The sequence below is a fragment of the Podarcis bocagei genome (assembly GCF_964188305.1).
Source record: "Podarcis bocagei genome assembly, chromosome: 5".
Classification (NCBI taxonomy): Eukaryota; Metazoa; Chordata; class Lepidosauria; order Squamata; family Lacertidae; genus Podarcis; species Podarcis bocagei.
The window spans coordinates 62434737-62448714 of record NC_138129.1 but is presented as its reverse complement, the minus strand read 5'-3'; the positions used below and the strand labels follow the sequence as shown (position 1 = coordinate 62448714).

General features: G+C 41.5%; 1 protein-coding gene across 1 annotated transcript in view; it reads left to right on the top strand.

Annotated features, from left to right (window-relative positions):
- The first annotated feature begins 9 nt into the window (after nt 1–9).
- LOC308587740 (uncharacterized protein) overlaps nt 10–13978 on the top strand; it is a 31826-nt gene continuing 17857 nt past the window's right edge. Inside the window, exons 1-8 of the mRNA XM_081195507.1 lie at nt 10–901; nt 2511–2673; nt 3890–4039; nt 5021–5181; nt 5966–6142; nt 6815–6950; nt 8149–8336; nt 10362–10500. Of these exons, the coding sequence (XP_081051633.1) occupies nt 701–901; nt 2511–2673; nt 3890–4039; nt 5021–5181; nt 5966–6142; nt 6815–6950; nt 8149–8336; nt 10362–10500 (1315 nt within the window). The 5' untranslated portion in view covers nt 10–700. The remainder of the gene's footprint in view (nt 902–2510; nt 2674–3889; nt 4040–5020; nt 5182–5965; nt 6143–6814; nt 6951–8148; nt 8337–10361; nt 10501–13978) is intronic.

The following is a 13978-nucleotide window of genomic DNA, read 5'->3' as shown; positions in this document are numbered from 1 at the left end:
GAAACTGGCTTTAGAATTGGGAGTTGCTGAACCTGTTCTGGTCTGAAGATATCAAAGAGCTAGCATTGATTTGCACTTGCAGATAATTCTTCTACAAATGTCAGCTAAGATACTAATCTTTACTCTTCAAAACAAGTGAAATTTAACCTGTTGGGTCTGAGCAGCCAGAGGCAAGATGAGTCCTATTCTATATGAGATGAGATGATCCATTGAGACAACCTCCTCAGACCCTTAGAAAGAACTGGAGAAACTTATTGGTTTAGAGTCTTTAATATGTGTCACAAACCTGTTTTAAGTAGTGGTTCTAACTTAAACATGCTGTTACACCCTTTTCCAAGAAATGATAGACTATTGTTGCTTATGGTATTTTAAGCTACATTTAGTACATGTGAAAAGGGTGTGTGTGTGTGTGTGTGTGTGTGTGTGTGTGTGTGTGTTGAAAGTGAGAACAAGAAGGAAATATTCTGATTCAGAAAACTACTCTCCCCCTTCCCCCTAAGAAGAGTTACTCAATAAGCCATCTCCTTCAGCCTCCTGGTTGGTGTGATGTAAAGCAATATATGGGTTGCAAACTTTGCCCTGGTTTCTTACAGAAACATTAACCAAGAGGAGAGGTATAACTGCTCTCCTGGGATCAGATTTCTGTTCTCCCAACAGAAAACAGTCTGCTCTGACAAAGGAAGGCTTGAAAGGTTCCAAGATGCTGCTCCAGTTGCTCTCTGTCCTCTGGGAGGCCTTGTCCCTGCAAATCGTTCTGGGGTTTCTGGCAACATTTCTACTTCTTGCTGATTACAAGAAAAGGATTCGTCCAAGGGATTTCCCCCCAGGGCCCAGGCCTCTTCCCTTGCTGGGTAATATACCACATTTTGGTGCAAAGGACCCACATTTGGCAGCACGGAAGGTAAGAATGAAGGAATGAACCAGATGATGAGAAAGCAGGTGACGTTGCAGTGGAAAGGAGCGTAGAAACCTCACTGGAAGATGAGGCTTACAGTAGATGCCCTAGTCTAGCATCCTGATTCCAAGAGTAGACAGCCAGAGGTCTCTGAGAAGCCCACAGCTGGGGCATGAAGGCAAATGCATCTCCTGTGGTTTGTTCCATCCAGATGTGTATGGCCTCTGAATCTGGGGGATCTATTTTGCCTAACAGTCATTGGTAACAAACCTGTGTCCACACCTGCCATAAAAGGTAGGATGGTTGTTTGCATGATTCCATTTTGTTAGCAGGTTATTTCCACCACTTCTTCCTTTTCGCTCTAACTCTGGTCAGAAAAAGTCACATATTTGCTATGAGCCACATATTGCTTGGGTATGTTAATGACTAGCTAGCTCTGTCCAGCTCCGGTCCAGAGGTAAGTTTGCTTTTCTCATGTCCCCCTCTTAAACAGGATGCCAAACAGTTTCGCAGGTTTGCTTAGACTATATATCTGTGGAAGACAGGAGTGCCTGGCGTGCTCTGGTCCATGGAGTCATGAAGAGTTGGAAACGACTAAACAACAACATATACCTAATAGACGTGACACATCAAACACAACTTTCTGCTTGCTTGCTTGTGGTCAGTTAGTGCAATAGGACGTTTCTTTTTAAAAAGACACTTTCTGAATCTAAGGAGGCAGGAAGAGGACAGCAGGAAGCCGGGAAGTCCCATCATTTTTTCTTACTTTTTCCTGTCCCCCTCACACCATTGCACTGAAGATACAATACTGGCTATCCCTTACAACTGCTGACAGAGGGGTACATAGGGTACATATGTACAAGGCTCCAAGCCAACAGGGACCCAAGGCTTGCTCTCTCTCTCTCTCAAAGTAAATTAGACATTTCTAAAGAAACTTATAATAAAAAAGTAGAAGCTTCTTGTTGCTGCAAGCCTCAAGATGGATGAGTGGAGAGGAACACTTGTGTACACAAAGCATTTTTTTGTGTCTATGTCATTTCCTTCTTTCCCCTGGTGTGTTGCTTTTATAGAATGAAATGTTTTAAATTATTTAACTCCTTTGAAAAAAATAACTTCATACTGAGAAGAACATGATGATATGCAGTGCTCCCTGATCTTCCACGTCCCACAAAGCCATAACTGGCAAGCAAATTAAAATTCCTATAGACGATGCTTTACTATAAGGATCCCTTCACCCTTATTAAGACTGGAAAAATGTGTGTGTGTGTGTGTGTGTGTGTGCTTTTGTTTGTGTGTTTTGTTGTACGTTAGCCTACCCTCCTGCTCTTATCTTTGCAACATTCCTGTGTGGTAGGCTGGCCTAAGTTAATATATGTGCAGAAGCAGCAGCTCTTGCCAATAGATTGCAGGAGGAGAATGGAGGGGGCCTGCCCATGTACTGGGCCCAGGAAACCCTTTGGGCATCTCTGATGTCCCTGGTGTATTTGAGAGAAACCAAGATTACATCTTCCATACAGGCATTCTATAAACATCAAGCAGGCAAATTAATATAGAATATTAATAAAGACCACATAGGGATATTTTATCCTGTCTTGCATTCTTCCTCTCCTTCCAGCTAGCAGAAAAATATGGCAATGTCTTCAGCATTCAGGTTGGGAAAACATGGATTGTGATTGTGAATGGATTGCGTCTGGTGAAAGAAGCTCTTGTCCATCAGGGTGAAAACTTCATAGATCGTCCAAATTTTCCTTTTACCAAGGAAATCACTAGGGGATTGGGTGAGTTACTTTTAATTATGGTCAATTGTTTAAATAACATTATCTCATCATTTCCTATTGCCTATCTAATCAAAAAGCCAAAAATAAATGAAAAAAAACCCAGAAATATCATTAAATAATCAAGACCATATAAACATTAAAAAGGTACCATTAATCCAGAAAAGCAATTCCAGAGTGTCCTAAAGGGCTTCAGTGCAGAAGGGACATTTGTAAAATATATATTGACTGCTTTACGTGTTCCTATACGTTTACTTCATTTTGTGTATTTCAAACATATGCTGCCTTTCCATCACAGTTCCCAAGTTTTTTCACAGGGCAAAGTTAGTACAGTGGGCTAATAACCTCCACTTATTTTACATATGGGAGTGCAACCTTATGTGGGGGGAGGGTAAATAAATAAATGGTGGGGGACACTTTCCATGCTCCCTCTTCATTTCCTCCCACCTGCACACTCAGCGGATTTTTGTTGCTTACTGGGAAGTCCATTCCACTGTCAAACAGTTCTTACTGTCACAAAGTTCTTCCTGGTGTCTAGTCAGAATCTCCTTTTTTTGTAACTTGAAGCCATTGGTTTGGGTTCTCCAGAGAGGGAGAGAACAAACTTCCTCAATCTTCCATGTGACAGTCCTAAGATGGTGTAGTGGTTGGGAGTTACTCGTGCGTAATCCTGCTCCGTTTGAGCATTAGTTTGCCTGGTTAAACCCTCCGGACTGCACAGCCCATCTCAGTGTGGCTGCCCTTAGTCACTCGTAGAATCTGACTGTGGGCGTTTCTTAAAGCGCTGCCAACATAAGAGTTGTTTGACGCCCAATCGTCTCCGCCTCTCACTGCGCGGGAGTCTCCTGCGCAGGGTGGGCGTGGGCAGCGGGGTGCCTGGGCTCTCCTCACTAACATCCAACGAAGAGTCCTGGAGCCCCTGCACCTCCCTGTCCCGTTGCTCTCCTGGATCCCTGGTGTTACACTTATTCTCTTCCCCTTCTTCCCAGCTGAGTCTCCCCCTAGCGCTGGGACCTTCTCCTGCAGAATCAGAGACCCTCTCCTTCTCCCGTGCCTCTGATGTCAGTTCCCTGACAGATGGTTATCATATCTCCTCTCAAGTTTCCTCTTTTCCAGGCTAAACTTGCCCAGCTACCTCAGGCATTGCTCATAAGACTTCTGTTCTAGACCCTTAATCATCTTGGTTGCCCTGCTCTGCTTGCTATTTCTTCTCATCTAGGAGTGTTGACCTCTAATGGTCTTACCTGGAAACAACAGAGACGATTTGCCATATCAACGCTCAGAAACTTTGGTTTGGGTAAAAGGACTTTAGAAGAACGAATACAGGAGGAGAGCCGATACCTAAAGGAAGCTATTGCAGTTGAGAAAGGTGCGAACCAGAGTCAAAAAAGCCTATTTCCTATGAAAGGTTAAAAAATAAATTTGTCGTGGTATGAAGCTTTCAAGTGCTGCTTTGTGCAAGTGCAGCTCTGCATAAGCTGGGACATCCCATGGTTAGATGGGTGTCAATTCAGAACTCAATCCATTGTGGCACGTAGGAGTTCAGCTGCCATTAAAACACAGAAGCCTCTGCTAATGTCAGGCTGCATATGTGCAGTGACACCTGCAGTTGAAACCCAAAGTCACTTAACTAGTATAGGAGAGCAACAGAATTGGTGCGCTGTGTGTTTTGAGGGAAGTGTGCCAATTTTGATAGCTTTGACAAAGTCACAAATGGAATTTGTGCAATAGTTCCTGTGTATATTTTCCTGTCTCTGTCATTTTTGCAGGCCTTTGTTGCCAAACCTACTGTCTTGGCAAAACATTGTTGTGCACACACCGAACCTCCAAGCAGTGTGAGATTTCCCAGCCTTTGTGTTTCCTTTTTTGAAGAGACTAAGGTCCATTTATGATATATGGTTTATTTACACACGTATACAACATGAGCCTAGGCTGGGGCAAGGGAGTCGGAATATTAACACTCCCAATGGGACTTCTTGCAGTCTCCCACAGAGGTCCTTTCCTTTGTTTCCCATAATAGCCCACCCCCCAGGTGATCACCTCATAAGGAAGGTAGCCTGGCTTATGTTTTAACACTTGCTGCATCCAGGGATTGAGGGGGTCTGGCCCCCACAATCTCAAAACAACATCTCATAGAACAATGTGCTAGATAGCTTATACCTATAGCATGTGCCACTAAGGGTATAAAACTCCATCACTGCGCCATCTAAACATCCTCTATCTGAAGAACTTCTGCTGTCCCCCCATACTCTGTCCAGACCCACCCACTTCCCCCACTTTCTGTTTTTGTTACATGGAAGCCATAAGCAGTCTTATTCCTTCTCCATTTTCTTCTTCTCTCCCTCTCCAGGGCAGCCATTTGACCCTCACTTTCAGATTAATAATGCTGTTTCAAATATCATTTGTTCTGTCACTTTTGGGGACCGCTTTGATAACCATGACAGTCGTTTCCAGAAGTTTCTGCGCTTGTTTGATGAGATAATGCATCTTCAGGGAAGTATTTGGATTCAGGTACATCTTCTGTGAGATCTTATGGACAGAGTTGCACTGGTTCCAGGCACACTCCCACATTCTTGTTGACTGTTCATTCATTCGCTTTGGGCAATCATTGTTCTTTATGTTCTGATTTCTTTTTCTCCCTTGAACTTGTAATTCAAGCATCTCACCCCATACCAAGTCCCTTTGACATCTTGTTTTTATTTAACATTGTCTATCATAATACTGAAGATGTATGGGTGTCTTCAGTATTATAAGGCAGGCATCACAACTAAAAATCATGTGCTAGGACACATTTTAGGCCTTTAAGTGGGGAATCACATGAGTGACTGAATAAAATCAAAGCATTTGGACAAGTAGCACATATCATGAGGAGGCTAGTTAGTTTTATTTTCCATATTGGGAACATTCTCACACTGTGCTGGAATATTTATGTAGCTAAATAACACTGGGTATTGAGTGGTGTTCATAAGCAGGACTTAAGATCCAGAGCATGTCTTGCAATGAACACAGTGATGCAATCCCAAGTAACATACACGGCTTAATTCCATACTCTCCACCTACCAATTTGAATCTGTGAAAGGCCACCCCATGCAGATAAGCATCATCAAATGGGAAAGCTACATTGGCATCATTTTCCTGATATCATCAGGCAAGGTGCATGCATTTTTCAAACAGGTAGCCATCTCCATGGGAAGCCATTGCATGGATTGCTACCTCCTTTGATAGTAGCATGATCTGCAACTGTTATGAGAGGGCTTTCCCCGCACAAATCTGATGTTAGTATTTGTTTCCTCAGCTGTACAATGCATTTCCCACTCTCATGAAGCACTTGCCAGGGACCCATCAGACCGTTAAAAGAAACTGGGGAGAACTGAAATCCTTTGTGGGAGAAATCGTTGAAAAACATGAAGAAGACCGGAACCCATCTGAACCCAGAGACTTCATAGATGCCTATCTAAATCAAATGGCCACGGTAAGAAACAAAAAGTATAGTTTGTGGTAGTATTAGAAGAAGAAGAAGAAGAGTTTGGATTTGATATCCCGCCTTTCACTCCCCTTCAGGAGTCTCAAAGCGGCTAACAATCTCCTTTCCCCTCCTCCCCCACAACAATCACTCTGTGAGGTGAGTGGGGCTGAGAGACTTCAGAGAAGTGTGACTGGCCCAAGGTCACCCAGCAGCTGCAGGTGGAGGAGCGGAGACGCGAACCCGGTTCCCCAGATTACGAGACTACCGCTCTTAACCACTACACCACACTGGCTCTCTATTAATAGTAGTAATGGTTAATAATAGAAAGCAGAGACACAATCTAAAGGATCAGAACTTACCATATAGTTTCCATTGGCTCTGTATGAAAGCAGACAAACTGGTGAGGTGTTTGTTTGTGTGTTTGCATACACACACACACACACACACACACACACACACACACACAAAGGTAAATAGGAAATAATGTATATCACCACTTGTCCAGTGCCTGAATTTCACCAGATTGACAGGGCTGTTGACTTGGCTGTGCTAGATGCAGGACACTCGTCAGGAATAGAGCTCATGAATCTCATTGCTATCACTTGATATATAGGACTGAAACTGGGGTGGTGTTTTTAATGACAGATGAACCCTTTGGTGCATTTTGTTTGTTTTAAGGAGGATGCTGCTTCCAGTTTTCATAAAGACAACCTCCTACATTCAACACTGGATCTCTTTTTTGCTGGAACAGAATCAACTTCCACAACCCTGCGCTGGGCCTTGCTGTACATGGCCATTTTCCCGGAAATTCAAGGTAGAACCATCATTTGCCTACTTGTCTTTCATTACTTTGGGTTGCACTCAACAAATCCTCTATTGAAATCAAAGTATCTGACTTATTGGCTATATAACTTCAATGTGCCTGCCGTAAATTCGACTAACATTGAGTACCAACCACCCTTCTCTTTTTTTTGATCGATTCCCAATGCCATATTGCTATGTTACTTTGCAATATATGTGCTGTTGTTCTTTTAAGCTGTTGTGTATTAAAAATGTGAGATGAAAGCATCCAAAACGCTAAGTAAAGGGTTATTGCTCACAAGGGCTGTAGAACTCTGTGATGTCATATGTCTGAGGTTACTATTTTCTGTTGGTTCAGTTTTGGCAGTTATTAACAGTCTTAATGGCTAGGGCAGCAGTTGTGTTCTGTGGTGTTGCTGTCTGTCTCAAAGCTAGTCAGTGTGTAGAACCGTTAGTCATTCTTAGATACAAATCTATGTAATATGTATTAGTTAACATAAGTAACACCTACCTGAATTGTATGTTTAATCTAACAAGGGCAAGTATACTGAGTAAAAGTTATTCAAACTTTTAAAAAGACTGTATTGTGTAGTTTTTATAGGAGGGAAAAGGCAAAGGGTCAAATGACTTGGGCTGTCTTCCACATAACTCTGTAAAGTTTAATTCCCACAAAAAATTATATATGCATATGCTATAAATGTTTTTATATATAAAAGCAGAAGCTCTGTGCAAGGACTTCACTTGTGCTACAGAGCATCCCGCTACTGTACTTCTCTCTCGCGCACCTTCAGATTGGTCCAAGGAGGTTGGGAGAGGCCACAGAACAGTGCAGAAGGAGAAGGGGAAAGGGAACTTTCTATCTGGCAAACTGCAATTCTTCCGTTTAATGAGCAATCAGAAGAGCAAGAATTTCCCCCATATGTTTTTATTATATTGCAAATTACTTTGGAGTGCCCCCCGGGAAGTGATCCTTAACTGAACTGGAATGATAAGAAAATAATTAATAAATGGTGCAGCCAAAACAATTCTATTTTGGGCAGAAGATGTACCATTCCAACTAAAGGTGGGGGGAAAGGAGTCTTGAATAAATGCTTGCATTCTGGTGGCAAAGGGCACCCAGAGGTGGAACGACGAGATGAGCCTCCTCTGCAGATATTAGTTTATGTCTGTTCCTCTTCTATTTATAGCAGATGTTCTCTCTCTTTTTGCAGCAAGGGTCCAAGAGGAAATAGATTCTGTGACTGGCCAGTCTCGCCAGCCAGCGATGGATGACAGGGACAGCATGCCCTATACCAATGCGGTTGTTCATGAAGTTCAAAGAATAAGCAGCATTGTGCCTTTGAATGGGCCCCGAATGACAGCTAAGGACACGACACTGGCTGGGCTTCATGTGCCCAAAGTAAATGTGTTGTTTTTTTAAAATATATGTATTAACTTTTCAAAGGTTATACAAAAAAGACAAAAAACAAAAATACAAAAATTAAAAACACATATGATTTCATTCACTTATTTTCTTTTAACTTATTTCTCGGACCTCCTCATACCTCCCCTTTTTGTATTCCAATTCAAATTATTCATTCAGCAAATCCTCACCCTTAATTTTCACTTAATTTTACACCTTTCTTTCTCCCCCCCCCAATTGTCTTAATCATTACAGCTGATAACCACTTAGATTCTATCCAACATCAATCTAACATTCACTAATTTTGTAATATTTCCCAAGATAGTCCTTAAATTTCTTCCAATCTTCTTCCGCCGTCTCTCTTCCCTGGTTTCGGATTCTGCCGGTCATTTCTGCCAGTCCCATGTAGTCTATCACCTTCATCTGCCATTCTTCCAAGGTGGGTAGATATTGTGTCTTCCAATACTTTGCAATAAGTATTCTTGCTGCCGTTGTTGCGTACATAAAAAATGTTCTGTCTTTCTTTGGCACCAATTGGCCGACCATGCCCAGGAGAAAGGCCTCTGGTTTCTTCAGAAAGGTATATTTAAATACCTTTTTCAGTTCATTATATATCATTTCCCAGAAAGCCTTAATCTTTGGGCACATCCACCAAAGGTGAAAGAATGTACCTTCAGTTTCTTTACATTTCCAACATTTATTATCGGGCAAATGATAAATTTTTGCAAGCTTGACTGGGGTCATGTACCACCTATATATCATTTTCATAATATTCTCCCTTAAGGCATTACATGCCGTAAATTTCATACCGGTGGTCCACAACTGTTCCCAGTCAGCGAACATAATATTATGTCCAACATCTTGTGCCCATTTAATCATAGCAGATTTTACCGTTTCATCTTGAGTATTCCATTTCAACAGCAAGTTATACATTCTTGACAAATTCTTAGTTTTGGGTTCTAAGAGTTCTGTTTCTAATTTTGACTTTTCCACCTGGAAGCCAATTTTCTTATCCAAATTATATGTCTCCATTATCTGATAATAATGAAGCCAATCTCTCACTTGGTTTTTTAATTTCTCAAAACTCTGTAATTTCAATTTATCTCCTTCTTGTTCCAAAATTTCCCAATATTTCGGCCATTTGGCCTCCATATTGAGCCTTTTCAGAGCTTTCGCTTCCATCGGTGACAGCCACCTTGGGGTCTTACTTTCCAATAGATCCTTATATCTTATCCATACATTAAACAATGCTTTCCTAACAATATGATTTTTAAATGCTTTATGTGCTTTGACCTTATCATACCATAAATATGCATGCCATCCAAATACATTGTTAAAACCTTCTAAATCCAAAATGTCTGTGTTTTCAAGAAGTAGCCACACTTTCAACCAGCAGAAAGCTGCTGATTCATAATAAAGTTTAAAGTCTGGCAGGGCAAATCCACCTCTTTCCTTTACGTCAGTTAATATCTTAAATTTTATTCTGGTGCCCAAAGTAAATGTTAAGAACATATTGCTCTTCTTGTCTGTCTTTGCTCTTCCATTAAACTGCACACACTTTAATCCAAAGTTTAAACTAGGGGTAGCCAACATTGTGCCATCCAGATGTTGTTGGACTCCAACTGCCATCAGTTCCTGCCAGCATGGCTGATGGGCAGGGATGATGAGGCTGTATCCCCAAACATCTGGAGGGCACCATGTGGGAACCTCTGGACTAAATGCAGAATTGTACCAGTCTCAGTTTGAATGGGTAGCTAGCCTGTCAGAAATTAGCCAGTATCTGGTGTTGCTAACCCTGAATTTTCGTAGTCCAGCAGACTTTGAATGTCTTTTAAAATCTATATTGGAACTGTGCTTTTGTGGGAAATCTTTAAATGAATTACTTAATAACGAGAAGTAAATATTGCATTCAGAACATATTCTTTTTCTGTCAGGGGATAGAGGCTTAGTACTGCTATAAATTCAAATATATGTGAAAGCGCCTTGCCATTTCTAATCTACTACTCTGGTTTTATTTGGCAGGGAACCGTATTGCTCACCAACTTGACCTCAGTGCTCTTTGATGAGGATGAGTGGGAAACACCCAGTATGTTTAATCCTGGCCATTTCCTGGAGAATGGTCAATTCCGGAAAAAGGAAGCATTCCTGCCATTCTCTGCAGGTAACAAAAGTTGAAGGGCTATATGATGGCAGCTTAGTTACTGAGAGCTTGGTATATTGCTACCTATATTGTGTATTGCAGTGGTCACCAACCTCCTTGAGCCAGTGGGCACATTTGGCATTTAAGAAAGTGCTGTGGGCACCAGTCACAAAATGGCTGCCCTTTGGGGTGTGTGGTATAACACAAAATGGTGTTGACACTAGCGCAGTGTGGATTTTTGAGGGGGTCTTTCCTGATATCTTTCATGAGCAGCCCACAGGGAGTTAGGCTGTATTGTTAAAGTGTTTTCTTCACTGCACCATGAGACTAGGAGCCTGCTTCTCACTACGCAGCTCAGAACGTGAGCAACTTCTGGGGGAATTATTAACTGAATCATATTGATGATGTTTTCTACAATCAAACGGTATATAAATTTTATGAAATAACTAAAACCTGTTTGCCTTCTTCACATTTTTGGAATGTGAGAGGGAAGCTGTAAGGCTAGGGATGGATGGATCTGTCAACTTTGGTTTCCTTCATTTTCCCAATCTTACATTCAGTTTCCCACATTTCTTTTTTTTTTTAAAAAAATGATATTTATTACTTTTCAAACAGTTTCAACACAACACTACAAACAAGAAAAGAAAAAAAGAACAATACAAATACAATACAAAAACACTACATAGAAAACAAAACAGAAACAAACAAATACAATTTAAAAACACCTCAGACATTTTCAATATCTTATCTTTCATTCGCTTATTTCCAGCAACCTCCTCACACCTCCCTTTTTGTAATCCACTTCTATTAATTGTTTCAGCAATTCCTTTCCATCTTCCTCTGTTTTCTATCCTATAATTATCTTAACACATTCTTGCCTTATTTTTTCCTTTAATTTTCTATTAATCTATTTGTACTTAATTCCTTATAACATTTCTACTAAAGCCATATAGCTTCAATCCAACATTCTTCTAACATTCATTAATTTTACAATATTTCTATAAATAGTCTTTAAACTTTTTCCAGTCTTCTTCCCCCGGCTCTTCTCCCTGGTCTCGGATCTTGCCAGTCATTTCCGCCAATTCCATCTAGTCCATCAACTTCATCTGCCATTATCCAACACTTCAGTGCTTTCAAGAAGCAGCCATTCTCTCAGCCAGCAAAAAGCAGATGGTTCACAACAAAGTTTAGGGGTCTGGCAGTGCAAATCCACCTCCTTCTTTGGCATCCGTCAATATCTTAAATTTTACTCGAGGCTTCCTGCCCTGCCAAACAAATCTAGAGACGTCCCTCTGCCACCTCCTGAAACAATCCGTCCCATCCAAAGCTTGCAATGTTTGAAACAGAAGCAACATCCCTGACGACACAGCAACCCTCATCCCCACCACAGCAACTCGGCCCAACAATAACGACTTCAGATTCGTCCATATTTCCAAATCCCCCTTCTCTTCAATCCAACGTCCTTCACAGTTATCCTTGAATAAATTCACATTTCTGGCGGTCATACTAACCCCCAAATACCTCTCTTTCTCAACCAATGTCAGTCCTGTCTCCTCCTGAAACTCTGTCAAGCTTTCCTTTTCCTCAGGTAGGGCTCTGATCCTCAAATTCATCTGTTTCTCTTTAAGTTTAATCATAACAAATGTCAGCTTATGTTCATCAAGTTGTCCTTGTATGGATGGGACTCTCTCTCTCTCCAGTTGTATTGCTTTACATTCAGCAGCAAGGGTTTTCTCCTTGACTTCATCCGCAGTTTGCCGTATCAGAGTAGATTCCTGTATCAATTTCTGGATGGTTTCTGTATTGGTATTCATCTTTTGTCCCAGATTATTTAAACTTTCTACTATTAAGTCTATTTTAATATTTGCAGCATCCACTTTCACATTTATCACATCTGTTTTCTTGTGAAGCTGTTCCAGTGAATCATTTATTTTCACTAATACGACTGCTAAGGCCTCTTCTGTTGACATTCCGTCTATTTTTTCCTTTCCATTTGCCATAACACTTAAGAGATTCAAGGTCAATCCCAGAGTCTCACTTTTTTTTTTATCTTGCAGCTGGAAATTCCCCTAGCCCAGCTCCTGTAAAGCAACCAATTTCAAAAGCTTCCACTAGGGGAAAACAGTTTCTATTTGTATCAGTAAAATCCTCTTTTAAACACAGTTCCAATAATCCAAAGTTAGTTTCAGTTTTCAGTTACTTTTACTCCTTTTTTTTTTTTTAAGAACAGCCGGAGACAGTAGAAACAATGTATTCTCTTGTTTAGCTATCTGTCAATGAACGTTCTAATCGCTGTCAATGAACATTCCAAAAGACATCAATCCTGCTAGCAGCTCGTTTCCAGGGTCAGAGCGGGGGTATTTTAACTCTCTTAACTCTCTCCTACAGGCATATTCAGTCCACCACTCCCCCCCCCTCTTCTCCTGTCTCCAAAGGAGGGGGTTTAGTTCTTTGCCGATGGAGATTTAGTCTTTTACAAAAGGCTTTCCAAGACTTCAGTTTGCAGGCTCATTGCTTTAGTTTATTTACAAAAGGGGAGGCGGACTTCCTGTATTGAACCTCCCCGTTTCGATGCCAAATTAAACGTTTAAAAATCCAATTCTCTCACTTCAGCTCTACTCACGGGTAATTGCTTTAGAGTCAAATTGTCCACAGGAAAAAGTCAGTGCTCTCCGGCAACAGCTATGCAGCTTCGCTCCGTGGAAGAAGCAGACGATTCGAAGCACCACGCTGCTCACCCCACGTCGCTCCGGATCCCCGAAACCGGGTTTCCCCGCGAGTAGGGGAGGTGCAAAAGGTGCCCGCCGAATCCCACGTTCACAGGCTTCTCCCACCTGTGATTTTTTGTGGGTCTCCGCCTTCGCCGTGGCGGCCAGACCCAAATTCCCATGGGGCAAATTCCTCCTGATCAGAGGAATTCAGCCATTACTGGAGGCACCTCCCCAGAAGTCCCAGTTTCCCACATTTCAGCTGCCATCCGCAACTGAAAAGAAAACCCATTTTGGTGCATGTTTTTCTTATTGACACATTTTTAAATCTCGCTGTGACTAATATACACAATTTTGTAAACAAGTCCCCTAATATAATGGATTTTTGTATGTTCTTTTCTCTGATATAGGCATATATATTTTTTACACTTTCCCTTAATATGCATTTTTGTACACATTGGTTGGTTGGAGAACAACACTGTAAATTTCAAAGAATGGCTGTATTTTGTGTGTGTTCATGTATTGGTTTGAGAAGTATGATTTACAGAGATTGCTATGAAGATGTAAACCAGGGGTAGGCAACCTAAGGCCCGTGGGCCAGATGTGGCCCAATCGCCTTCTCCATCTGGCCTATGGACGGTCTGGGAATGAGTGTGTTTTTACATGAGTAGAATGTGTGCTTTTATTTAAAATGCATCTCTTGGTTATTTGTGGGGCATAGGAATTTGTTCATTCCCCCCCCCCAAAAAAATATAGTCCACTACATGGTCTGAGGGACAATGGACCGGCCC